General features: G+C 42.6%; 1 protein-coding gene across 3 annotated transcripts in view; it reads right to left on the minus strand.

The window, feature by feature from the left end:
- The window catches only part of phip (PHIP subunit of CUL4-Ring ligase complex), a 52,466-nt gene that overhangs the window by 7,337 nt on the left and 19,691 nt on the right, over nt 1–25,438 (minus strand). Inside the window, exons 14-36 of one of the 3 annotated variants that reach the window (XM_028605266.1) lie at nt 25,281–25,437; nt 23,708–23,842; nt 20,683–20,811; nt 19,940–20,165; nt 19,107–19,229; nt 17,229–17,412; nt 16,807–16,909; nt 16,461–16,595; nt 15,604–15,701; nt 15,278–15,485; nt 14,687–14,797; nt 14,297–14,404; nt 13,279–13,403; nt 10,554–10,636; nt 9,906–10,017; nt 8,063–8,124; nt 7,742–7,897; nt 5,865–5,985; nt 5,613–5,738; nt 5,326–5,401; nt 3,652–3,711; nt 706–858; nt 25–177 (exon numbers count right to left, since the gene is read on the minus strand). In XM_028605266.1, the coding sequence (XP_028461067.1) occupies nt 25–177; nt 706–858; nt 3,652–3,711; nt 5,326–5,401; nt 5,613–5,738; nt 5,865–5,985; nt 7,742–7,897; nt 8,063–8,124; nt 9,906–10,017; nt 10,554–10,636; nt 13,279–13,403; nt 14,297–14,404; nt 14,687–14,797; nt 15,278–15,485; nt 15,604–15,701; nt 16,461–16,595; nt 16,807–16,909; nt 17,229–17,412; nt 19,107–19,229; nt 19,940–20,165; nt 20,683–20,811; nt 23,708–23,842; nt 25,281–25,437 (2,944 nt within the window). Of the gene's footprint in view, nt 1–24; nt 178–705; nt 859–3,651; nt 3,712–5,325; nt 5,402–5,612; nt 5,739–5,864; nt 5,986–7,741; nt 7,898–8,062; nt 8,125–9,905; nt 10,018–10,553; nt 10,637–13,278; nt 13,404–14,296; nt 14,405–14,686; nt 14,798–15,277; nt 15,486–15,603; nt 15,702–16,451; nt 16,596–16,806; nt 16,910–17,228; nt 17,413–19,106; nt 19,230–19,939; nt 20,166–20,682; nt 20,812–23,707; nt 23,843–25,280; nt 25,438 lie in introns of all 3 variants that reach the window. The other 2 variants (XM_028605267.1, XM_028605265.1) reach the window with 2 other exon arrangements.

The following is a 25,438-nucleotide window of genomic DNA, read 5'->3' on the forward strand; positions in this document are numbered from 1 at the left end:
TGTGCTTGTGCATGTGTGTCTCACCCGAGACTTCTTACTGGGCGTGTAAGCTTTGGAATTGCTGAAAATGAGCCGGACATCTTTGCAGAGCTCAATGGGAGACTGGTACTTTCCATCTTTGAGCGTGTTGAGAACGGTGCCAAAGTCCATCGGTGAGTCAACTATTTGCAGGTAGTCCTGAGAGCAGCAGAAGGATGTTGGGATATTTCAGTTACAGGTTTCAAAAGATGAGAACAGAATAAAGAGGAGAGGAGAGGATAAGTGAGGGTAAAAGAGTAAGAGATTTGGGGGATTTGGGGTTTCACTTTGAGGGGACTGAGAAAAAAAAAAACTAAACCAAAAGCAAAAGAATTCCACCCTTTCCTCTGTTAACAAGAGAACTCTAGCCCACTGCAACCGATGGGTCTGTTCCTCCTTTACAACTACCACATCCAGTAGATTTGGTCTTCATTTCAGATGCTGAACGGAGAGGCCTGTTCTTCAGACCAAACAATCCATTTAAACTACCACTCCTTGTGTCATTGAATTGTAGCCACTTGTGCCCCAGACTGACGGTAAAGGACAAAATAACTGAAAATGCTCATCAATCTAATGGAAACACATCACAATGAGCTAAACATGGATCCCATCCAGGGTGAAGTTTGTTGAGGTAGAGTTCACACATGCGCACACGAGTAAGAAAACACGGCGTTGTTGTGTATGTACCGGGTATTCTTGCAGGTCCACAGGTTCTCTGAAGGGCTCCGAGTCTTCACACTGAAAGATCAGGTCCAGCAGCTCCTTACAGCGGCCCCGCCACGCATGAGGGTCGTACGAAGGGGGTCGGGTTCGCAGTTGCCGCTGAGTGGGTCGACGACCCTAAAGAAACAAAATGAGGAAATATAAGTAACTGTAGTTACTGTACTAGCCTATCCTCCTGGGAACCAAGGAAAAAAAAGTTGTTTTCCTAATCATATTTTTTGTGATTCCATAAAAATCCTACAATTTACACATTTAATATCACAGCATGTCCACTGTAGTGGACAACAGGATCATTTGAGTACGAAAAGAGACACATTTGGTAGATACAAATTTTACCAGATTATAGTGTTTTTATTATCCAAGAATACAGACATTTTAATAAAAAAAATAGACACATTTATCATTCTTGAATACTTTTCCTTGCATTTTGCAAGGATATATTTACTATTAAAGCTTAACACTTGTAATGTCCGTATCCTTTGACTGGTCCCCTTGAATCCTTTTAGCGTTATCCGGACAGTGAACATAGAACTAATGTGTAACAGATTGTTTTCCTCCTGTCAAACTGAATCCAATCTAGTTTTTTCCTTCACTCTTCATTTTGTTCTTAGTATTTTCTTTCTTAGTGGTGATAGACCTGGAAGCAATTGCTCTTTTTGGTACTGCAGAGGAATCTTGCATTTGGTACATCTCGTGTACTGTACGTCTTGCTCTTGCAGCCCTTATTTCCGCATCTTTCTGCATGCTTGGTATCCATCATCTCAGGCATGTGCATGGCTCCTAGTCTGCGCACAGATGGCTCTGGTTGTGGGATCCTCATTTTAGATGGTGGCTCATACTCATCCTCATGCTCTTCACAGCTGTTAACCAGTTCCGGACTCTACAACAGCTCTTCAGCTGGGAGTAATTTGAAGTCCAGGTACTGATGTGTGTTCTTGGATGGTCTGTGCAGAGCTCTGCTATCAGACTTGTATCGTATCCAGGAGTTTGTGATGGCTACATCAAAGAAGTGACTGATCACGCGCGATGTCCATTTCTTATTCCTGCTTGACATACGATAGAAGCTAAGCATGCGATCACAAAGATCCACTTTGAAAAAGTGCTTTTCTTTCTTGGACCATCTGGTACAGATGTCTTCCAGGTCTTTCCCATGTACAGTGGATGCCATGAGCACTGGTTTGTTGTCGGACCATTTTGTGATGGCCAGCTCAGGACTCTTTCTGGCCACTGACACTGATGTTCCTCTCCCCTCTTTTTTCAACGGTTTGTCTTCTGGCACAGCTTTGGGACACGGTTCTTCATTATAGTTCCAGTTGCAGGAAGGCCCTCTGCCAGCAATGCGTCCAATAGATCCATGGATGTGAAGTACCTGTCTAAGAATATGTGGCTTCCTGTTGGAACACATTCAACCATGCATAGAACTGCTGCAGCTCCAACTCTGGACTGTAAAGGTATTCTTCCCTGGGTAGACTTCAAAATCAAGCATCAGACCATTTGGGGATGCAAGGACAGATACTTTTAGGCCAGTAGGGTGACTGGACAACAGCCTGTGAATGGGATGATTTGCTCATCAATTCGGACCCTTTCTGGCTTTGCGAGGCTGAGACAGCCTTGCCGCACACAATCGAGTATTGGCCTGACTTTCCAAAGAATCTCTGCCTCCTTTGTTTCTTCTGTTACAGCCAGGTCATTGACAATCTTGAGGGACTTATCATGAAGAATCTATCCCTTGTCATTTTGCTGCTTATGACTGGCACTGCATTTTAATTCTGGTATAGCCAAGGCAGGCCATGTGGACTGAAATGCCAAAGAAGATTTTTATTTCTTGTGCAGCTGAATTTAAAATTGTGGAACTGCATCAAACATACGTGTTATTCCTGGCCCACAGAGGGCGACGAGTTTCCTGCTTGCGTCCCTGTCTGTATCTGTGCCTGTGTCTGCATCTGTCCCTTCAACTGAGCCTTCTGCATAGTCTTCCTCTTCTTCATCACCTTCTTCGATCACTGGTTGAAACTCATCCTCATCTCTCCCATCATCCGACAACTCCAAATCTGAATCTCCCTCAACTATTTGGTAAAGAATTCTTTCGGCTTCAGCTCTGTTTCCTACGACAACGTGGAGTCATTATTTACATGAAGATAGTCCTGATGTCCACTTTAATTGACATCCATAAAATGGCAAATTTTTCAAAAGACACATAATTTAGTTGCTATGAGAACTAAATAATATGATTCCTAACACCATAATGAACAAGACAATATATATGATTATCATATCGTAACAAAACCATGGACAAACAATATTTGACTCACCTCTCATCTTTCCATAAAATGTGCTTGTTCCTATGCCGTCCATTTTGGATTGAAAGAAAGAGGTGGTTTCCGGCCTACCCCCCAATCAAATGACATATCACTGAAAAGACCAGGATGTCCTCTGTACAGTACATCAGGAATTAAGAGACTCAAATGAATCCAAGGAAAAGAATGTAACTCAAATGTCCACTACAGTGGACATAGGTAAATGGGCTGGGTCTCAGTGGAGCAACTTCTCATGTATAAAGTGAGATTTTAGAGTTTAGTATAGTCTGTTTTGGTAAAAAAAAAAAAATAAAAAAAATAAAGGGGCAGCGTCGGGACTTGGCTTGGGAACCAGATGGTTGCAGTTCAAGTCCCCGTACGGACTGTGGACTGGTAGCTGGAGAGAGACAGTTCACCTCCCGGGCACTGCTGAGGTGCCCTTGTGCCCCTCACTCTGACATCTCTCCATTAGTGCATGTACTGTATAGGTCCTGCTTGTGCATGTGTGTGTATTTCGGGCCTGTGGGTAATGTGTAACATATCAACAGAGTGTAAACATGTAACTTCTTCTTCGTCTTTAACTCATGCGGACTGCAGTCGAAGATATCGTTACCTTATGGTTTCGTGTGGATGTTCCAGGAGTATTAGTATCCTCATCCTCTTCCTCGTCGTCCTAAACAGATAAGAAGAGTGGAGTTAAATAAAGGTGAGGATATTGTGCTCTGCTAAGCTAATGTAATTTTATCGTTTAGAGTTTGTTTTGGTAAAAAAAAAAAAAAAGGAGTTAAATAATTCGCTGCATCTGTCCCTTGAACTGAGCCTTCTGCATAGTCTTCCTCTTCTTCATCACCTTCTTTGATCACTGCTCAACCATAGAATATTTCATTATTTCAGCTCCCAACTACCTTACAGGTGTAACATAATTTAACCCTCATGTGTAATGTAGGGCTAGGCAATATAGCGATATTCTATCAATATCGTGATATGACATAAGTGGTGTCTTTTCCTGGTTTTAAAGGCTGCATTACAGTAAAGTGATGTACTTTTCTGAACTTACCAGACTGTTCTAGCTGTTCTATTATTTGCCTTTTCCCAACTTAGACATTATGTCCACATTACTGATGATTATTTATCTAAAATCTAAGTGTGAAGGTATTTTGTTAAAGCACCAATTGTCAACCCTAGAATATATCCACAATATCGATATCGAGGTATTTGGTCAAGAATATCGTGATTTCTGATCTTCTCCATATCGCCCAGCCCTAGTGTAATGGAGTCTTAGAGCTGCCAAACAAGATCAACTGAGAATTCAAATCAGATTATTGTAAATACTGTTCATGACGGCAGCATTCTTTATATAGATTTATGTTGCTGTGATTTATGCAATACAATATCCAAATCACGGCATGTCTTGGAATTAGGAAGAAAAATGTGTGAAATAGGGAAAGTGAGCTTTTTTATATATATACAAATGACATAAACCATATTATAATTAGAGATGCACCGATTACATCTTTCTAGGCCGATTTCCGATTTTCATTGAGTTAGGCCAGCCGATACGGATTTTAGCCGATTCAGATTTCATTTTTTCTAACCACTTTACAGCGCACACAAATATTTATTTTCTATCTTTTCTTTAATAGAACATTTTTCACACAACATACAACATTTTTTGAATAGATAATGGATCACTATAAAATAGAACTATATAAATTACTCCTGGTGTGGGAAATTCACACACATCTAAAGTGCAATGTTAGAACCATTTCCTTCTTTTCACATCCAATATCCAACTAAAAAAAAAGTGATTTCGGTTTTTGGTGTCGTCCCTCCACGCCCTACTTTTTCCTTGCAGGTGTTGCATATTGCAAACTTGCTATCTTCTGCACACACGCTGAAGAATTTCCAAACAGCTGACATGTTGCAGGTATGTAGGTTCCCTACATATATTATTATTACAATAGTGCTGACATGCGCTTAACACCGCGAGCGGGTATGCGCCACACATGCCGGAAAAGTTGAGAGAAAGGAAAAAGAGACTTTTTGCCGTCGCGTCCGTGTGTGCGTGCGTCCTTGAGAACTGTAACTCGTATAACTTATGTTGTCAGTTAATTGTAGCGTTGACCGGCATGAAATTGGCATACTGTATGTCAGACTCACCTGCCGGTCATGGCCGAGGACGTGAAAACCGGCCAATTCCGGTCACCGGCCGGTCTATCGGTGCATCTCTAATTATAATCATCATAACCCTAACCCTAAAAAGCAACATGAATATAGGCACACACACCTCATCTTCAGAGTCAGAGAAGGTAGCCTTCTTCATAGTTTTGTAAAGGGGCTTGAGGTCCGTCAGATTTTGGTCCCTGAAGGTTAAAAAAGAAGACGAGATCAGAAATGAATCTATGTGCAAATGTGGGACGTTTAAAGTGGAAACATGGAAAATGATCTTTATTAACTAGAAGTTGTTGATAACTGATTTGGGTTTGTAAATGGAGTACTTTTGTTAATAGACGCTACATTATTTTTCCTCTAAAACTACACACAGGCGTTTAGAATGAATCACACTGTACTCACTTAATGAATTGCAGCATCAGGTCAGAGACAAACTTGGCGGTAGTGACGATGAATGATCCGGGCTCGTTGAATGTTTGTGCGTTATGTTCGATGTAACGAACCTCCCACATCAGAGAGGACAGTCGCCTGAGAACGGAAGACAAAAATGTGTTGAGTGTGTACTTTATTCTCTATTCTCTGTCACACACCCACACCCACACACACACACTCTGCGTCTTCTTTTACTCCAACACGTCCTGATGTGTGCGGTACCTGTAGAAGCGGTTGACCAGCCTCTCCCGTATGGTGCTCAGGTCAGTGACGTAGGCCACTACCGTGCAGTATGTGGGGTACGCTTGCAGGTCCACTGGAAAGGCAAATGGCGCTGCAACATCTGAGGGTGGCACGTTTGGGAAGGTGGATGAAAGAAATGTTAACACACAAAAAGAGAGAATTATTTACTGGAACACATCGGCTGGGAGGAGGCCTCGGGGAAGACCCAGGACTAGGTGGAGGGATTATATCTCCAACCTGGCCTGGGAACGCCTCGGGATCCCCCAGTCGGAGCTGGTTAATGTTGCTCGGGAAAGGGAAGTTTGGGGTCCCCTGCTGGAGCTGCTCCCCCCGCGACCCGACACCGGATAAGCGGACGAAGATGGATGGATGGACATCGGCTGTGACATACATTCAGTAACACACTCAACAAAAGGTGGATATCTTGTCTTTAAGATATAGACCTGCATAAGTCAAGTATTGTAATGCGCTCCTTTTACCCCTGAAGTCGGAAGCCGGAGCTGGGAATGACGTCACACCCGAGTTGACCGCGCTCCATTAAAACAAGTCGGATTTCACTGTGTGGGGTTTGCTCTATCCAGGTTAGCCACTGTTAGCAATACCAGTTGATAACAATGCATTAGGCTGTATCATGTGCATACAAACAGCGTTACAACATGTCCACAGATACAAGTTGGACAGAACTGTGTGTGAAAAGTGCTTATAAACTGTATACTGCCACAGCTTTCACCACTGTTGATGCCCGGAGCAGCCATGTTGGATTTCGAGGTCGGCCTGCTCGGGGTACTTTGAGGTTGTCCGACTTCCCAACTTGGGAATCCGACTTCAGGGGCCGTGTTTCCGACTTAGAACTCAGAAATTCTGACTTTCGAGTACAAATGGAACGCACCGTTACAACAGCAATTAGGGGTGGGGGTGGGATCGATACAGCATAGTATAGCGATATTTTCCGTGGCAATACTGTATCGATACACAGACGCCAAGTATCAAACTTTTATTATATATGTGTTAGTCAGTTTGTCTGCTTGACAATCCCATTTTGTAGCAATACAATTGAAGTGAGATGAAAAAACAGAGACATGTATCTTTTTAGATAAAACATGTTGACAAAGTTTTCTTTTTTAGGGGCCGTAATTAGAAACTGGGAAAAATTTGAAGTTGGAAAAAAAGGTTATAAATTGCAATATATTGCAGAATATTGCAATATGTTTGTGGTGATATCGTATCGTGAGGCCTGGGGTGATTCCCAGGCCCCTCACAGCAATGCTAACCTCACACCTTTATCCCCTTGCTACTCATTCTGAATACTCTTCTCTAAATGTAGAGAGTTCATATAAATCCTGTCCTGCAAGCCAACTGCAGCATGGAGCGTAGGAGTAACAGGAGAGATCTAGAAGGATTAAGTGTGCTGTCTGTTTGTGCCTGTGCATGTGCCTGTGCCTGTGCCTGTGTGTGTGTGTGTGTGCGTGTGTGTGTGTGTGTGTGTGTGTGTGTGTGTGTGGTTTAATCACCAAACTGTCACTAGAGGGAGCCCTCACACCAGCTTTCTTCCACTGGGACATTGCAGTTCCACAAAGCCTATTCCTAATATGATATTACATCACATAACAGGAATCCAAGCAAGCACTTCAATATGAGGCTCACGGTGTTAGCAGCTTAGTCCTTTTAAGATCGCAGCCGTGGCCCTGCCGGGCTCGTGCTGATGAGCTCAGAGCGCTGACTCGTGTTGCGTTGAGTCATGCTGCCGCTGCTTTACGAGAAATGTTGCCCCCGTGGCTTAACTTCACTTCCCTGCTTACACGACATAAGGGTTCTGTTATTTTCAAGGGGGGGGCGGGGGCTTGATGACGCCGTACCGAGTGTGCAGAGCTGGTCGATGGCTTTGATGATGCGCTCGCACTCCTCTGCGCGTGTGCGGCAGCCCCATTCCCCGTCCAGTGGTACGTACAGCAGCTCCTTCTGTTCCTCTTCTACCAGCGGGACACTAGTGCCTAACTCGTCAGGGAACGTGGCTGCACAGGAGAGGAAAGCAACCAAAGAGAAATTCCCTCAACATTGTAAAATGTTAAATGTGTAAATACAATTTGAATTTGTTGTATGTTGTGTGTGTGTGTGTGTGTGTGTGTGTGTGTGGGTGTGTGGGTGTGTGGGTGTGTGTGTGTATTAGAGAGAATCACCATCATCAGGTATGGGCTCCATGTCCCAAGGACTCATCTTCTCTGTGTCTCCGTTATCCCAGCTGGATGGGAAACAGTGTTGAGATGAATCATCAACATCATCGCATTGGAGTCTTTGTGCTTGTAATTTGTTGTTATTTATTTATTTTTCCGCACAGATGACATTTTGCCATCACTGCCGTCCCTCCCCCACAGAATAAAGTGAATATCATTCTCTAACAAGGTTTTTGTAATTATGTGCGACAGTGAGCACTCAAGAAAAAGTAACTCAAACAGACAATGTGCTTATTAATGTTTCCAATTGGAATGTCTCTGGCAATGAAAGTCAAGCGATACAAAACAAAGGGGCAGAGTTTAGCTGGCGCCACTTGTAAACGTCCAATTCAAACGGAATCGTTTTCATCACGTTTCCTAAACTTTACAAGCCTCGAGGTGTTTGTGCAGTCAATGGGTGCTGTGAGAGGAGGTGTCAGTGGCATAATCACAGGAAGCTGTTTTTCTACATTTGCCTGGAAATTGTCCAAGAAGACGAATTCCACTTAATAACGTAAATCATTTCAATAAAGTTTTACATTTCTGGAAAGTCCGATCTAAAAACTCGTTCAACCCCGGGATTCAGTCAGATGCCAAGAGACCAACCGTACATTACATTTCTCAAAATCGGTCACGCTTTTCTCACTAGATTACAATTTTCAATCCTCACTTCTTCTCTAACCTCCCCTTACCTACTGTATGTATTTATGAACGAATGAGCGCTTATATAGTGTTGAATGCGCTCCATATATAATGTCGTACTATATAAGGGTCATGTTATGCATGTTGTCAGGGGGGTAGCATACATCTTCTGGTAGTTAATAATGACATTTATAGTTTTGTAATGTTGCATTTTGTTATGGTTGTTGCAGAGGTTGAATACATTTCTGGCTTTACCCTGCAGTGCTAGAACTATGGCAACATATCATTTGCAAGGTATGCCATTTTCATTCATCATCACTTTGGAGTATGACAGCAGACACTCTACGCACCCTATTTCCTTTTTCCCCACCACCACCCGCGAGGTTTCCTTGAGTTTGACTTATTTTGGTCTCATTTGTATCATTTTTCTTTTCCTTTCTGTTTCAAACTCGTTATACCCGTTTTCGTTTCTGCCCCCACTGCCTGTTTACAGTTTGTCAAGTGGGGTTAGCCTGCATTTACACTGCCTGCGCCAGGCATTGTTGCGTTGATTCAGACGAAACACAGGTCTGCCCATTCATTTTGAGTGGGGGGTAGCACGTTTAGTACGCAGCGGTGGGTGCTAAAGGGGGGAGACTTTCGCGGAAACACAAACAGACGTCACGCTGCGGCGGCCAATCATGGAACCGGCGATTAAACTTGTCAGTGTGTTTTGAGGCGATGTGAGAGATCTGTACAGTAAGCGGGAAACATCGCTATATATACAGTATCACTTGCTTTAATTCTTTTATTCTCTCTTTCTCCGTGAAATGAAGCTGCCTTCAAGTGCAGTCGGAAATGCCGAGATCTATAAACAATCTGATGAAAAACTGTAATTTTGAAATATAAAGTCTACTTGTGCTACATTGGGGAAGTTAAATAACAACAGGATGTCACACAAACAGGCCATTCCCACCTCCCAATCACCCATTCGGTGAAAACGGCCGGATCGCTGTTTCCTGGTCTCAACGTGCCCTTAAACACAGACTTATCATTTGTTGATGCAACAGATGGAGAAATTAGGAACTATGATACAATGGATCTCCTTGCTAATGCAAATCCAACAAATATATACAGTATCACTTGCTTTAATTGAAACTGCCCTTAAAAAGAAAAGCTGTGCTCATACCAGACATTGTAGCACTGAAACAGGCTGTCAGAGTACTGAGGCTGGTAAGGCTCCTGGCTCTCAATGGTCCCAAACCACCAGGCATCGTCAATCACTGACCGAAACCTGTCGCCTACACACACACACACACACACACACACACACACACACACACATCACAGTCAGTTAGTTTAGGTCTTTACAAGAAAACTAGCCTGGGAAAACCCTGACGAACTGCCGGCAGATTTGAGATTTGCTCTGCAAGTCAGTCTGGCCAAGAGCCCATTCAAGCCCATTTCCAATTGTTCCAAAAGCGAGGCACCAATCACAACCGTTGAGGCGGGCTTTACACGATGACGATAGCGCAGCTTTTTGTTTACATTCAGGACGGTCACCTGAAGCGCAGCAACCCGTTGATGCCGCTGCCGCTGCTACGTCGCCCCCGGATCGTTGGTCTGATTGGTTTTAAGGACTATCCAATTGCGCCAAGAGGCATTTTTAGCCGCGTCCGTTGGCGACGCCCCTTTGGAAATGAGCTGTGAGTGAACCTTGCCCCAGACCCCACTCTCAGTTACAACTGAGAATGGGTCTGGTGTCAACCAGGCTACAAGAAAACATCAGTTGACTTCATAATTTAATCTAGAAACTGCAAAGGAAAACTGGACTGACCTATACTCCACTGCCTCCTTCTGGCATTGTCAAACTGCTGCCGAAGTATCAGGAAGTCGATCACATCAGGCATGTCGTGGTATCTGCAACCAGACCAAAAACATCACTTTAAGTCAATGACTGCAACAAAGTAACAAAAGAATGAATGGAGCCCCCTTATTAACAGGGTAAAACAAATCAAACACATCACATTTCTAGTAGCAGTTTAACATTCCCATAACAGTCTTTACTTTGTCATGTCTTAATTAAATGTTTTATAGCTACTGTCTTGTCTTGATGGAAATTAATTAGAAAAATAAATGTAAGAAGAAGCAGAAGAAGAAGAGGGAGGCACATAGATTACTTCAGAGAATAGTTTAACACTGTCGAAACAGAAAATCGGCATATCATTGGGAAAAGAATTGTCACACGCTTCAACTAAGATTAGGATATCATGTGTCACATTGTTTCAAACATGTTTGATTGTGAAGAGCGGGGTCCTCGTCAGACACGGCATCCAGATAAACCTGGGAGCAGCCATTTTCCCCTGTTGCCATGGGAACGTTATGAAGTGACGTAATTACGCGATGTGAACATCATCGAAAAGCAGGGTGTTGGGGGAATCACTTTTTTTCCTCTTTTTCATCAAACCGCAGTTTTTGCAAGTTCCCGCAATTTCATTGCATAAAATTGCATAAATATCCCGCATATTCCATCGCATTAATAAGGAATTTTGCCCGCAACAAGCACAAAAAAACCTCTGCTTACAGCTTACAATATCCGTGAACTTACCTACTAACGTATGAATTTTCAACAGAATAGGACAATTTTCACATCACAAAGTACAGAGTGATTCACAGAACAAGAACAGAGTGCCCCCACCCCCCAACCCTCAACCCTCCACAGGAGTGTTACCTAATGTTGCATGTAGCGTAAATTATATAAAGGGTTTGATTTATTTTAGCCTTTCAGGGAGTAAAATGAAATAAATTAAAGAATGCAGAGTTTCTGCCAACTCAGTGTGCCAGAGTTTAACAGTAGGCTACAGCTGGGCAATTTTTCCCCCTAAAAAAATCTGCGATTTTTTTATAAAAAACTCGATTTACGATTCGATTTTTACCCCCTTCCATTTAAAACAAAATAACAGCGAACTGTAAATATATTTAAAAAATATATATTTATTGTATTTAATTAAAGTGCATCAACATAAACAAAATTGCAAAGGCAAAACCTTTCTCTAACTGAAAAGTCACTGTGCAGTGTGCAACAAAGATTGTTAAAAAAAATTATTTATACTGTATTTGGACTGAAAAAAAATCAAAAAAATCGATTTTTTGAAAATATGAAACGATTTGACCTACCAACTCGATTTTTTAAAATCAAATCGATTTTTTTCCCAGCCCTACAGTAGGCACTTCATTCTTCTTCCACAATAGGAGAAAGAGCCTCTTAGCAGTGATACATCCGTAGGATAGAATATGTCACATTGTAAAGTAGCAAATGTCTCATGTACAATAAGCGAGAGTGCCGTGATGCAAGTATCAACACTTACTCTTAAAAGTGAATCATCAAACACTTGAGCTCGACAATTTGTGATCAAAAAGCCGCAGACCCTCTGAAGCTCTTGTGGAGACAGAGTGGCTTGCTTATGTGACATATGCCTCTTGCATGTTACATTAAATACATAAATGGAGCTTGAAATGGTTACTATGTCTAACAGCCAAGCTCGTAATATGGAATTTTATTTTGTCAGTAATTGTATGTGATGTATGTGGTGTGCACATTTGTGTTATTTTCAATTCTTTATGCTGTTACTGTATATTACCTATTTAATACTAGGCAACACCGTATCCAAGGTAATAATGCAGGTATAAAGGCCATCACCGGGGGAACAAGTCAGACCGGGTTTGTATCCCCCATGTGTGTGAGTGTGTGAGTGTTAAAAAAAACCTGTGAACATTAAAGTACCGTATAGCCTATCGGAGAGAGACAGTAACTATATTCAAATCCAGAGGGATTATCGGTGTGTACTGATCCATCTGTATCAGTAGTATCTTTGTGTAATTTGTAATAACGCCAGATATCTTTGATTCTGTTCGAGGTTAGACCGTCTGTCCTATAGTTAATGGATATTTAGCTATAGAAATCATTCATTAGTATTGTAACTTTCCTTTGATTAGGATTGTATTTAACAATGAATAATTTTACTCAGTACGGGCTTGTAATCCCCAGATACTGAAGTGCTTGTAAGCAATAAACAAATCATCACTGAAACGCCAACGGAGCTGTCTGTGTATCTTCATTAGAGTGTGTGTGTGTGTGTGTGTGTGTGTGTGTGTGTGTGTGTGTGAGACTGTTGGCTGTCACCACTATTAGCAGTATAAAAGAGATTTAAAGCTGCAGTGGGTAGAACGGAAACAGATGCCAGAATTTGAAGCAGAGTGAGACCTCTTCCTGTAGCTCTCACTCTGTTGCGCGGGCAATGCATGCACAGAACAGCCAATAGAAAATCTCTCTCTCTCTCTCTCTCTCTCTCTCTCTCTCTCTCTCTCTCTCTCTCTCTCAAATGACCTGGGATTGACCGAAGTCTCCTGTCACGACTATATTTTCTAAAGCCTGAAAACTACAATATGCTGAAAGATTATTATGATGATTATAATTTTTGCCCAAAAATGGCAAAAATAAAGTGCCTACCTCAGCTTTAACGGCGACGTTATAAACTGTGTAAACCCCCCCGTTAACTTACTTCATAGAGAAGGATCCTCCGGTCAGTTTGCCCGTGTCAGGGTCCAGGAAGGAAAGCTTCAGACAGCACAGTGTGGGCAAGCCAACCTCATACTTGATGCCAACTATCTTCATCAATTCCTGCTCCTGAACGCCACAAATTAAAGAACAAATAATGCAATGTGATACAACTAATTACCTCTCAGGAATAGTCATTTGCATACCTTGGAGCCCTGTTAGCTCAAACATAGTCCAATACACTCTGATGACTCCACTACACTCGGCGTGGTGCATTATGTAGGTAAGTAATGTGTGTAAGCAATGCTACAGGAAGTTCCAGCTGAGCACAACTGAAACTGGAGAGAGTAATGCTTTAGTTTAACCATGCCTGTTTGTTTAAATTACAAGCACACATATAGAAAAGAACGCTGCATTTCACACACTACAGGCAATACATTCATGAAGATGCACACTGTGCCTGCAATGCATTGTGGTCTGCTGTCTGCCCTGATATCGCTATTTCTGCCTCCACACATGGAAAAGTTGTGAAAAATAAACCAAGTAGAATATGCAATCCTATAAGCGGTTACTTAAAAAAAAAGATGACACTTTGTACTGTGCTGTCTTTTAGTGGAGGTGTATTTTTAGGACACAGAGGAGATTAAAGTCCACACGAAAGTGAAACCAGACAAGTGTCTGTGATTAAGAAGTCTGCAAGCTACAAGCTTCAAAACTATGTAGCAATTCCTAGGAACGGCTTTGAAGAATGTATGTAATTCTTTTTTTTTTATCTCTACTACTCTAGCCATTACTTTGGAAACATCCTTAAAAGAGAAATGTTACTGAAAATATTATTTTCATGTTCTTAATGACTTTAATAATGTATCTGTACAAATGTAGTTCATCTACATATGTGAAGCACCTCGGTGGTTGTGTGCAAACAACTAAACAGACCGTATAAACGGTCGATACATGGGCTCTAAAGAGCCCCGTCTCTCTTCAGAGAGTCTTAAATCCATCTTTGTCAGAGTGTTCCTTACCCTTAGCTCCATCTTGTGCCAGGGCTGCTTCTTAGCGTTGATGCTGTAAATCTTTTTTTGTTTGGCCATCTCCACATAGGCTTCGTGGCCCTGTCTGAAGTAGTATACCTGCACACACACACACACACACACACACACACATACATCATATCAAGAATACCACATACCACTACATATTTTGCTGGTACATTATGTCTATTTTTCTGGAGTGTAACCGTAGCTGCGGAGGATTGCAATGCCAGTGGCACCCCTTATTTTCTTGTGTGTACTGGCCATCGCCGCCTCATGGGGCCGCTAACTTTGGTGCGGACTGGTCTTGTTGCTATGTAAAACATGCGCCAGTGTTGTGGTATGAGCAGACACGTGGTGAGGACAACAGGCGGCGTGTACCTCGTCTCCCATCTGGGGTATGTAGGGACATCTCCGGGGGACCGTGTCTGTGATCCAGGCAGAAGGAAGCCACTCCTCCAGAGTTAGCCCTTGCTCCTGAAACTCGGTCCTCTGAATGACACACAACCAAACAAATATTCAGTAACACTTTATGCATCAAGTTACATTTCTTTCTTTTTTAACTTCAAAATGTATATGAAAGGGCGCCCGGATAGCTCAGTTGGTAGAGCGGGCGCCCATATATAGAGGTTTATTCCTCGACGCAGCGGGCCGGTGTTCGACCCTTTGCTGCATGTCATTCCCCCCCCCTCTCTCTCCCCTTTCATGTCTTCAGCTGTCCTGTCAATAAAGGCCTAAAAATGCCCCAAAAAATATATATGTATATGAAAAACAATGTACGTTTGTTCTTCTTAATCAATTGTCTTAAACAGTGTTTAATCTGAAAAGTTATTCCTGCAAACGGCTGATAGGTAATAACTTTGAATCCCAGTAACAATAACGGCATGCCTGAAGCCACAAGGTAGAACACACTATTTGGTCAAAGGGCCTTTTTTTTTTTTTTTTTTTTTTTTTTTTTTTTAAATGACAAACCTTCCTCTTCTCCTTTGGCTGCTTCTTCTTTGGTAACGCGCCGTCTTTGTCTGCTTTATCTTTCTTTCTTTCTTTCTTCCCATCCCTCTTCTTCTCTCCGTCTTCCTCTGAGCTGCTGCTTTTCTTTTTCACTTTCACGCTCTTCTTGGGCGGTTCGAGGTTGATCCCCGCGTCCGCTGTCCAGTCCGAGTAATCGCTGGAGTATTCGCTGCGAACGCATGGCAGAGAGAAGAGTCAATACACAGAAGCATAATGTGTGGAGATATCTGTAGGAGATGGTCTACATGATAAATGGGTGAGATATACTGTGTGTGTGTGTACCTTACCTTGAACTACTGTGGTCATCCGGCCAGGGCTCCTTTGGTTCCTCTTCCTTCTCCTCGGAGGAGGAATGCCCGTTGGTTTGCCGAACCTCCACCTCTCCCTGGCAACACACATCATTTAATGTGAGCACTCAAATGAAGAACAGAAAGACAAATGGAATCCGTGAAAAGGACAAATGTTTGTCTATCATAGTCACACTTGTAAGCTAAGCTGTTTCAACAAGAGATAAATGGTACTGGGCAAAACTACCCCCCCCCACCCCTCCCAGACTGTTGTTATAAAATTGGACCAACAAATTGTTTTATTTAGAATTTATTACAGTGTTTTTACTGCTTTGAAGGTATGGAAAATGCCATATCTTTAAGGTTTTAACTGTTTATTTTCATGACAGGGCATCCTTTTTGGAACATGAACACAAAGACCAAAAAGACAAAAGATTCTGATCCATCAATATACATACAGTATATTAAATGCTCATATCCATGTTACATTTCACAGCACTAGCGATCCATAATTGTTCTCCAGAGAGCTAAAGTCCCAGTGCTAGCAAAGTCTGAATAGAGAGTCTTTGGTGAAATCTGCTGATCTAAAATTGGACTAGTACAAAAGCAGTTATAACAAACTAGATGAGCCAACAAAAAACAAAAAAAAAAATGGGAAAAATGCCTTGAGTTGAAGAAAAAAAACCTGATTTTACTGCCTGTCTGAAAAACATTGCAATCGACCTCTTTAAAAAAACTACGATTCAGATCTGTTCATGAAGAAGTCATCTGTGTTTCAGAGAAGGCTTTACCACGTGGCTCCCCCATAACGTATGAAACTGAATTCGAAAACAAGGCGGTAACCGTACCGTATCTACCTCTGAGGTGCTTTCATCGTCATCTGCAGCCTCGGCGCTCTGGCGGCTCGTCTCTTCCATAGCTGCACGCGTGTGGTAGCCGTGGTTACCCTGGCTCCTCCTCGCCTCGTCGACCGACTCGGATGTCGGGTGAACCTGCGGCAGCAGAGGATGAAGGACAGGACAGGAAGGAGACGCCGAAAAAGGGCGATATGAGTACCGATAGTGGAATTATACTTAAAACGAGAAATCTTTATTAAAAATAAGTGTCTACGGGATGTTAAGTTATGAATGAAAGAGGTTATAAGGGAAAACTGATTATATTCCTGTAAAACAATAATGTGTGCGTGAGTGTTATTGCACTTACCCTGCTCTCCTTGGGGAGAGAGTGGATGGTACGTCGCCTCCTCTCTGACTGATAAATATTAATCTCCTCTTCCCCTTTAGCCTCACGCCAGTTTATCTGTCTCCTACACGACACACACACACACACACACACACACACACACACACACACACACACACACACACAGTAGTTTGTAGGACATTAAAAGCCCACAGAGGAGGAAATGCTGCAAGAAAGGCAATGCATGGCACAGTGCAGTGTGGGAGCTTAGTGTTATTTTAGTGGCATTTTAGTATGTGTAGGTGTTAGACACCCAAAACTCACACACACACACACACACACACACACACACACACACACACACACAGAGTCACGACATGCATTATTTATATCACATCTAAAAAAACAAGTTCCTCTTTGTGGTATGGGTGTTTGTGTGTTACCTGACAGAGGCGTTCTCCAGCTCCGGGACCAGCACCCTGCGGCTCCAGGCCACCAGGTCTCCCTCTGTGGCCATCTGGCTGCGCGGGGCGTTGCTGTGCATCTGGCGGACGCCCTCGATCTGCCCGCTGCGACGCAGACCCACGTTGGGCGGAGAGTGCACCTCTGTGGGCGATCCCACCGATCCTGGGGGAAGAACATGTCAAGGAGAGAGAGAAAAAAAAAATGGTGCTTTCTATTTGTCCGCAGCATTTCAATGACACACCTGCTTCGGGGGAAACTGTCCCACTGTTAGTGATTAACATGCTTGATAAGGGATGAGGATGCTGATACCAAACTCATCCGTGTGTGTTTTTAGGAGATCATTCACTCATGTACACATATCATGCATATACAAACATGTCAGTGTGCCTTATGAGTAACAGCAGATGACGTAAATCTTCTTAAAAGTGAGAACATTTGAATTGCAGCCCTAAAATGCATGTGAGAAAGGCTGCAGCTAACGCTTATTGATTATCGATGAATCTGCTAGGTTTTAATAATAGTATTTCCACTAGAATTTCCAAGAGCCCAAGGTGACAACTTGAAATTGCTTATTCTGACAGTTGAAAATCCAAACGCATTCAGTTTACTTTCGTATAAGCCGAAGAAAAGCAGCAAATCCTCACATCTGAGAAGCTGGAACCAGCAAATATTTGGTATTTTTGCTTGAACAAAAGTCTTAAACCGTTAATCTTTTGACAAAAAAAAGTTACTGATTATTTTTGTGTTGACGGAGGAGGAATGCCCGTTGGTTTGCCGAACCTCCACCTCTCCCTGGCAACACACATCATTTAATGTGAGCACTCAAATGAAGAACAGAAAGACAAATGGGATCTGTGAAAAGGACAAATGTTTGTCTATCATAGTCACACTTGTAAGCTAAGCTGTTTCAACAAGAGATAAATGGTACTGGGCAAAACTACCCCCCCCCCAACCCACCCCTCAATGAATTGACTCATAGTTTGCTCTAAAAGTGATTCATATATAATTGAGTAAGAGTTAATAAGGAAGATTTGGTAACACTTTACTTGAAGGTATCTACATAAGAGTGACATGACACTGTCATGAACACATAAACCCTAACCCTAAGTTTAACCCTAACCCTAACCCTAACTTGTCACGACAAAGACACTTACTAAAAAGAAGCGTTATGCCATAAACGTTTATGACTTGTTTATAATGTTCATGACGGTGTCATGTCACTCTTATCTACCTTCAAGTGTAACTGAAGATTTGAACTAGCAGAGAGTTTATGAAATTGTATTTGAAAAACCAAATGCAATTTATAAAGCATACAATAAAGGCACTTGTGATTTTGTCACTAAGAAGGCTGCTGTTTAATAAAGCCAGGTTGCACGCAGGCAATAACTTCTGGTAGTGTATGCTATGTTCGGATGGAGCGCCGGAGGATTGGAGACACATGGAGGATTTAGATCTACTGTAGGTTTTCACACACACTGATGTATTATGTAAACGTCAGTTCTCTGTATTCACCGACTCTTTGAGACAGGGGTGTTTAGTTCAACTTTTTGTTTTTTTTCGGCGTAAATCTCACTGAGCTGCTCAAAATGCTTGTTTTTCATAATTGGACATTTTGTATGTTGCATATTTCATATGAAATGTCCATGGAAAATCTTTTTTCTTTCAAAATATGCTAATTCCAAACTAAATGATAGAAAGTAATTTTTGTGAGTGAATTATTAATTAATGAATGAACGATTGGAAATTGCCCTGAAAAATGTCCTTGCTACTCCCACGCAGGTGAAAACGAAAAAGCCCGCTGAGAAGCTGTCCACACTACATTAATGCAGCCTCCCTGTCATGACACACAGCCTTACCTCTGTTGGACCTGGTGTCACTGGCTCCCAGTCTTTGGTCCTGTTCCTGCTGCAGCCTCTGAATCATCGTATCCAGGGGACTGGAGCCGTCAACGGCCTGTTCACTCACCACTTGGTTCAGGCCTGACACACACACACACACACACACACACACACACACACACACACACATACAGCAGTGGAGTAAGAGAGAGAGAGACTTTACAAGTGAAAGACCACACAGAGAAGACCACTACTGTCTCATAATAACTGGACGTACACATTGCTTTATTGCACTCATTTCTATCTCTATTTAGTGGAGGTCAGCCAAACAAAATAGTCTGCATGTCACAATGGTCTATCATCAACTTCACAGAAGAAAAAAAGGCGATGGATTTTTTTTCCCAAAACCTTTACAGTGACCTCAACACCCACAATGCTTTTTAAAAGCTGACAGCAGGGCAGTGTTAGGTTAACACTGTTCTATACACTGTGAGCATGTTGAGTCATATTTTCTCACAAGACACTACTGTTTCTGTTTGCATCCCTTCAATCCCCATTATTAATTGCCTTATTAATTCTGGTTTAAATAGCCAATGCCTGTGTAGTTTCAGTAAAAGCCATCTCATTACACACATTTGAGAATAGCTAACATTCTTGTCAGCGATATGACCAGCTTGTCTTTGATCAGCTGACAGAAGGGGTTACGATTAGACAGAAGAAGACGGCGTCACCTCCAGGTTAAGAGCTGATCTGAAGCGCACAAGGGAGGAGTAGAACTACGACTGAGTTTGTGCCCCCCGGACCACACAGAAAGGAGATACTCCCGAGAGGTCTGACTTCAGCCTCTGTACCTGAGGAAGTGACCCCCATCTGCGGGATGAGCTGCTCGTCCCTGCAGCCCTCCCTGCCAGGCACTAGCCGCTGGTATCTGGGTGGGTGGGGGTTCCCGTCCACATCCACCAGGAAGGGAGGGGGCATCAGGTGTGGCGCCTGCTGCGTCTGCTCGTCCAGCACGTAGTTGTTGGCGTCTCGGATCAGTGGCCGGTAGTCGGTGTGGAAGAACATCTGGTCCGCTATCTGAAGCACAGGAGCAAAGTAACAAGGTAGATTTTAGTAGGGCTGTCCTCGACTAAAGAAATTCTTAGTCGACTAACACTTATACAATTTTGTCGACTAATCGATGAGTTGATTTAATTGACAGAGCTGTGCGCTTTGAGAGGTGGTTGAGACTAGAAAAGCACAATATAAATGTAGTTAATTAACCATCTGTGAAACACAGTTTCTCCACAATTAATCCTGCAAAAGCACCACTTTAAATCTTGTGTTTACCATAAATGTGCTCATAAGTTTCTTGGAAATGAGTAATTAAGCATGAATAAGCATAAAAAATGACTAATCGACTAAAGAAATCTTAGTCGACTAAGACCAAAACGAAAGAGAAAGAGGTGGCAGCTCTAGATTTTTTTTTTTTCCCACCACTGTTCTGGGAAAGTGACATTTGTTATTACCGATAAAGTCAATTAAGTGAGTTGTTGTTACACGCCAGGTGCTGCAGATTTGTGTATAAATATTAAAGGTGAGCTTGTCGTATTACCTTGTCATACTTGCTGCTGGAGCCAAAGCCAAAGATGAGCAGGTGTCCGTGGGAGTCGGTGGCTGCAAAATGTTGCCCATCTGGACTACATTTGCAGTCAAACAACGCTCCGTGGCCTTGGCCCTCGATCTATCCACAGAGAGAGAGAGAGAGAGAGAGAGAGAGAGAGAGAGAGAGAGAGAGAGAGAGAGAGAGATAGAAATCATAGTATTACACTACCAGGCAATTGTATGGCATGGACACAGTCAACTCAAAATTTCTAGTACACAAGATCAAATGCAGCATTCCATATGCTACATATATGGTACTTACAAGTATTATGCTACAGGATATTAACTAAATAATAAATGAAAAGAGCAACAGTGACATAAGTAGAGTTTGATAGACCGCAAGAGCGCAGTGATGTCGACTATTACAAACACTTCACCGACAGAAAATCAAAGAGCCAAAACCCTAACTGCTCCGACGGTCAGCCACCTATTGCCTTTTAGTTCGCTCCATTCAATCACAAGATCTTAAGAGGTCTTTTTACCTCATGCACCTTATTCAGTAAAAAAAAAAACTAAACTTTCATCTTCTATTTTGGTACATATGAGGAAAGGTGCATGTGCTTTTACCCAGCTGGAGGACAGGCAACTGTAGAAGCTGTTGAGTAGTGGGGTCAAGAGTTCATGCGGTGAAGTTAAAGAAGGGCTGCAGCACTGAACCAAACAGTGTTTGCAGCGGATATAAAGTAAGAATGAGCAGTGCATATCATTTTCAACAGACTGTTGTGTTGCAGTGGGTGTGTGTGGGTTACATGACGCACTAAGTAGATTATGTCCCATGAGTTCAATGCCTCTGCAGGGCATGGTGTACTAACATTAGCAACCTTTACATCGATACTGCTGTGTAAATTGACATTTCTGAGTCAGTTCTCTGACTTTGTGCTTCCTTTCTACTTTCACGACATTCACCATGATCCTGTAATAGTCCCTCGTGTCATTGTGTCAACAGGGGCCGCTCTTTAGCAAAAATGACACAGTCTCGCTTTAAATTTCACACACGCTTGTCATCACACAACACTATTCACTGTCTATGATCAACACCGAGATTTGGCCGACTGACCAGCACACTGGGTGACTCACTTGTTCTGATTAATGCTTTCCTGGGTAACCATAGAAACCCAACCAGGAAATACACAACAGTGGCTGGCTACAATGATGAACACAATCGCTGAATATGTACACTGGCATATGTGTATCAGTGTGGAGTCATGATTTTACTCTACCGTCGACTCATGCCACACACCGTGCATTAAATGAGAGAGAAAATGCCGGCATGGAGGTGAGAAAAGCACAGAGAAGAGAAAGTGAAACCATGCGTGAGGGGGGGAACAGTGGCGGGTGAGAGGGAAAGAATGTGAGACAAATGGCGTTTTTTCCATTACACGGTACCTGCTTGACTCGCCTTGACTCTACTCGCCTTTCTTGGTTTTCCATAATGAAAAAAAAAGTCCCTGGTACCTGCCAACAGGTACTTTTTTTTTAGTACCACCTCCGTCCAGGTTCCAAGCGAGCTGAGGCGATACCAAAAGGTGACGAGAAAACCTGCAGACTACTGATTGGTCACTAATCACTGCGTCATCATTGCTAGCGACAGAACAAAACCGCCACTGCTGCCTCCAGCTTCTTTTGAAACAAAATTTGTCTTCTGGCTGTGGCAACAACAACACACCTTCGACGTTCTGTGTGTGTGTGTCACGTGAGGTCACAGCAGTTTCCTGCGGCGGCGCTATGGCGACCAGCCACGCTCGCCTCACGCATGAGGCGGTACTAAACCTGCAATGGAAAAAGAAGGACGGGGCGCCGCGGCCGAGCCGAGTTTAGCCAAGTAGAGCTGCTACTAGGGCTGGACCCGAATATTCGTTCGGTGGGTTGGTATTCGATTTGAAAATTTGACATTCGAATATTCGGTTTTTGTTGTTGTTTTTTTTTTATTTTGGTTTATTTATTTTCTGCATTTATCTCTCGTTCACACTCCAGTCCAGTTGGTAGCGGTAATGCACATTTAAGTTGGTTTGCTAACCGCCAATAAACTACAAAGAAGAAGAAGAAGATACTGTCGGAACCAATGACGCCCACTTCGAGCATTTAGCAAGCTGTGCAGAGAAGCTAGCGGCGATAACAAGTGCGGAAATGGAAAACTGTTTCGCGTTTTTCCGTTGTGATTCGGCCAGAAACTTCAACATTGTGAGGCGAAGAGATCGTTTTGGAATATAAAGCTTGGATATTACATTTCCTTGGACTCTTGGGGATTTATGAAAATCAAGTTTTGGTCAAAATACCACTTTGTTGCTGAAAGGACAACGAAAACAGGTATGCATGCACTCTCGGCTGCGCAGATTACGGCTGAATTGTTTTATTTTCTGTTACTTTGTAACAGTTGTGTACATGGCTGTATATTTTAAAGATTTAATGCTTTAAAGTTATAAAAACGCTTATGAGTGGAAGTTTTATCGAGGTTACAGCGACGCCCCAGTCACAAAGTGTCCGTTGACGGGACGGTGATCCTTGAGAGGTTAAAAGTTTATTAATTCTGAACGCGTCTGGCCTGTCTATCTATATTGCACCAAATACGACACTGCACTCCCTTGTGAAAAATAATCAAAATGCAAACAAACAGGCAGACACATAGAGATTCCTGCCTTTATTAGAGATAATAATATGTTCAGCCCCCTCTCTCCGGAGCTTTGAATATTCGATGCTCATTACTACCGAAGCTTCGAAGCTCAAAAAATGGTATTCGGACCAGCCCTAGCTGCTACTAGCAGTGGGTAAGCGCCATTTGAGAAAGGCGAGGGAAAGAATGTGTCGTAGGAAAGTAGCAAATAAAAAAAAATAAAAAATTGCTAAATGTACATTACATCTGTGCCAAGTGTAAAGGTCTGGTGACTTTCAGCATCGGTGTGAATACAGCCAAAGAGATGACATTGAGTGAGAGGACAATGAGACAAAGAGACAGAGAGGCACAGGATGAGTCTCACCATGTTGAAATAGGAGCGTATCTTGACTCCTCTGGCCAGGTCCCACACAATGCAATTCCCATCATGCCCCGCTGAGAAAAGGATTCTCGGATCAAAGGGATGTGGCTCCAGCACAAACACCTCATCCTCATGACCCTGTCATTAAAACAACATAATCATCTAGATTAGACACTCCAAGAAATGAAAAAAAGCCACCAGTGTTTGTTTCTTAAAGATCTAACCTCGTGGTTTTGCATGTTTTAGTCTCTTAACTAGGGGTGCAAAATTCAGAAAATGTCGCGATTTGATTTTTAGGCTCAAGATTCGATTCAAAAACAATTCTCAATTCAAAAAAATAGATTCTCGATTAAAAAAAAACAATTCACAGGCGCCCGGATAGCTCAGTTGGTACAGCGGGCGGCCATATATAGAGGTTTACTCCTCGACCCAGCGGGCCCGGGTTCAACTCCGACCTGTGGCCCTTTGCTGCATGTCATTCCTCCTCTCTCTCTCTCTCTCTCCCCCCTTTCATTTCTTCAGCTGTCCTATCCAAATAAAGGCTGAAAATGCCCAAAAACAGAATCTTCAAAAAAAAAGAAAAAAAAAAGATTCACAGTACGTAAATGTAGTTGCTTTTCCCATGTGATTGCTGTAGACATACAATCTAAAAAATAAAAATAAAATAAGAATCCATTTTTGGAATTTTATGAATCGATTTCGAATCGGTAGAGCTTTAATCGCGATACGAATGTGAATACATTTTTTTGCACACCCCTACTCTTAACATTTTAGGCCCTTTCACACATGCACTGCAACCCTGAATATATCTACAGTAGACTTTACCTGGTAGTAGAGCAGTATGTGAGAACTCAATTGTCCCAATCAGTTGGACCGGACTTAGAAACGGACTTTACCTTGCCAGCTCTCTAGTACAAAGACCATGTCATTTCCGACTAAGCTCCTGTGTGAATAGAGCGGGTCATTGTCTGGAGAATTCACAGCGAGCGAGTGGGCGTGTTGATGACGTTTCAACCAGGCTCGCGTGAAACCAGATGAAAACAAACTTTGCCTAAACCAGAGTATTCCCAGAAGATGAGAACAGGCAACCTCCTGTTGTGTGATACAATGTGTGAAAGGGCAACTTTGGACAACGTCTACACCTGATTGGCTTGACATTGTCTAGAGTTCATATGAGATAACAGCTTTTGTATGCGTTACTCTTTCTGTGAGCGTGTTTAAGGGTATATCAGCTACCAAACACAAACTCACATGCAGGACACAATCAAAAACATATTATCTTTTTCTACATTTACTTTTTGTTTTTCATCCAGGTTTGAACGCGTTGCTTTTTAGACAAATATCAAATGCCCCACGTCTTAAATGCATCACCAGGGAGAGATTCTGACAGCCCCTGCTAACAATTGCATTACCATGCACCAATTTGGTAATATTGCTTCAAAAATGCAGTTGTGAAATGTTCAGGATGAGATCAGGTGATGTGTCACAAAGTAAGGAAAAGTGAAGAGATAACTGTTTATACATCTGTGTTTGCGAGCACTGTGTTTGCACGTGAATGGGTTTCATCACTACATACCATCAGGACATGGACGAGGTTGCCGGTGGTGGAGTTCCACACCTTCAGCGTCAGATTGTTGGCTGCTGTGATCACTGTGCTGTCATGGCGATCCCATGCTACCATGGTAACCTTCAGTTTGGTCACCTTGTCTTCCAGCGGAGGAGGGTTGTACTTCC

This window comes from Perca flavescens, chromosome 18, assembly GCF_004354835.1.
Source record: "Perca flavescens isolate YP-PL-M2 chromosome 18, PFLA_1.0, whole genome shotgun sequence".
In the NCBI taxonomy this organism is placed as follows: domain Eukaryota; kingdom Metazoa; phylum Chordata; class Actinopteri; order Perciformes; family Percidae; genus Perca; species Perca flavescens.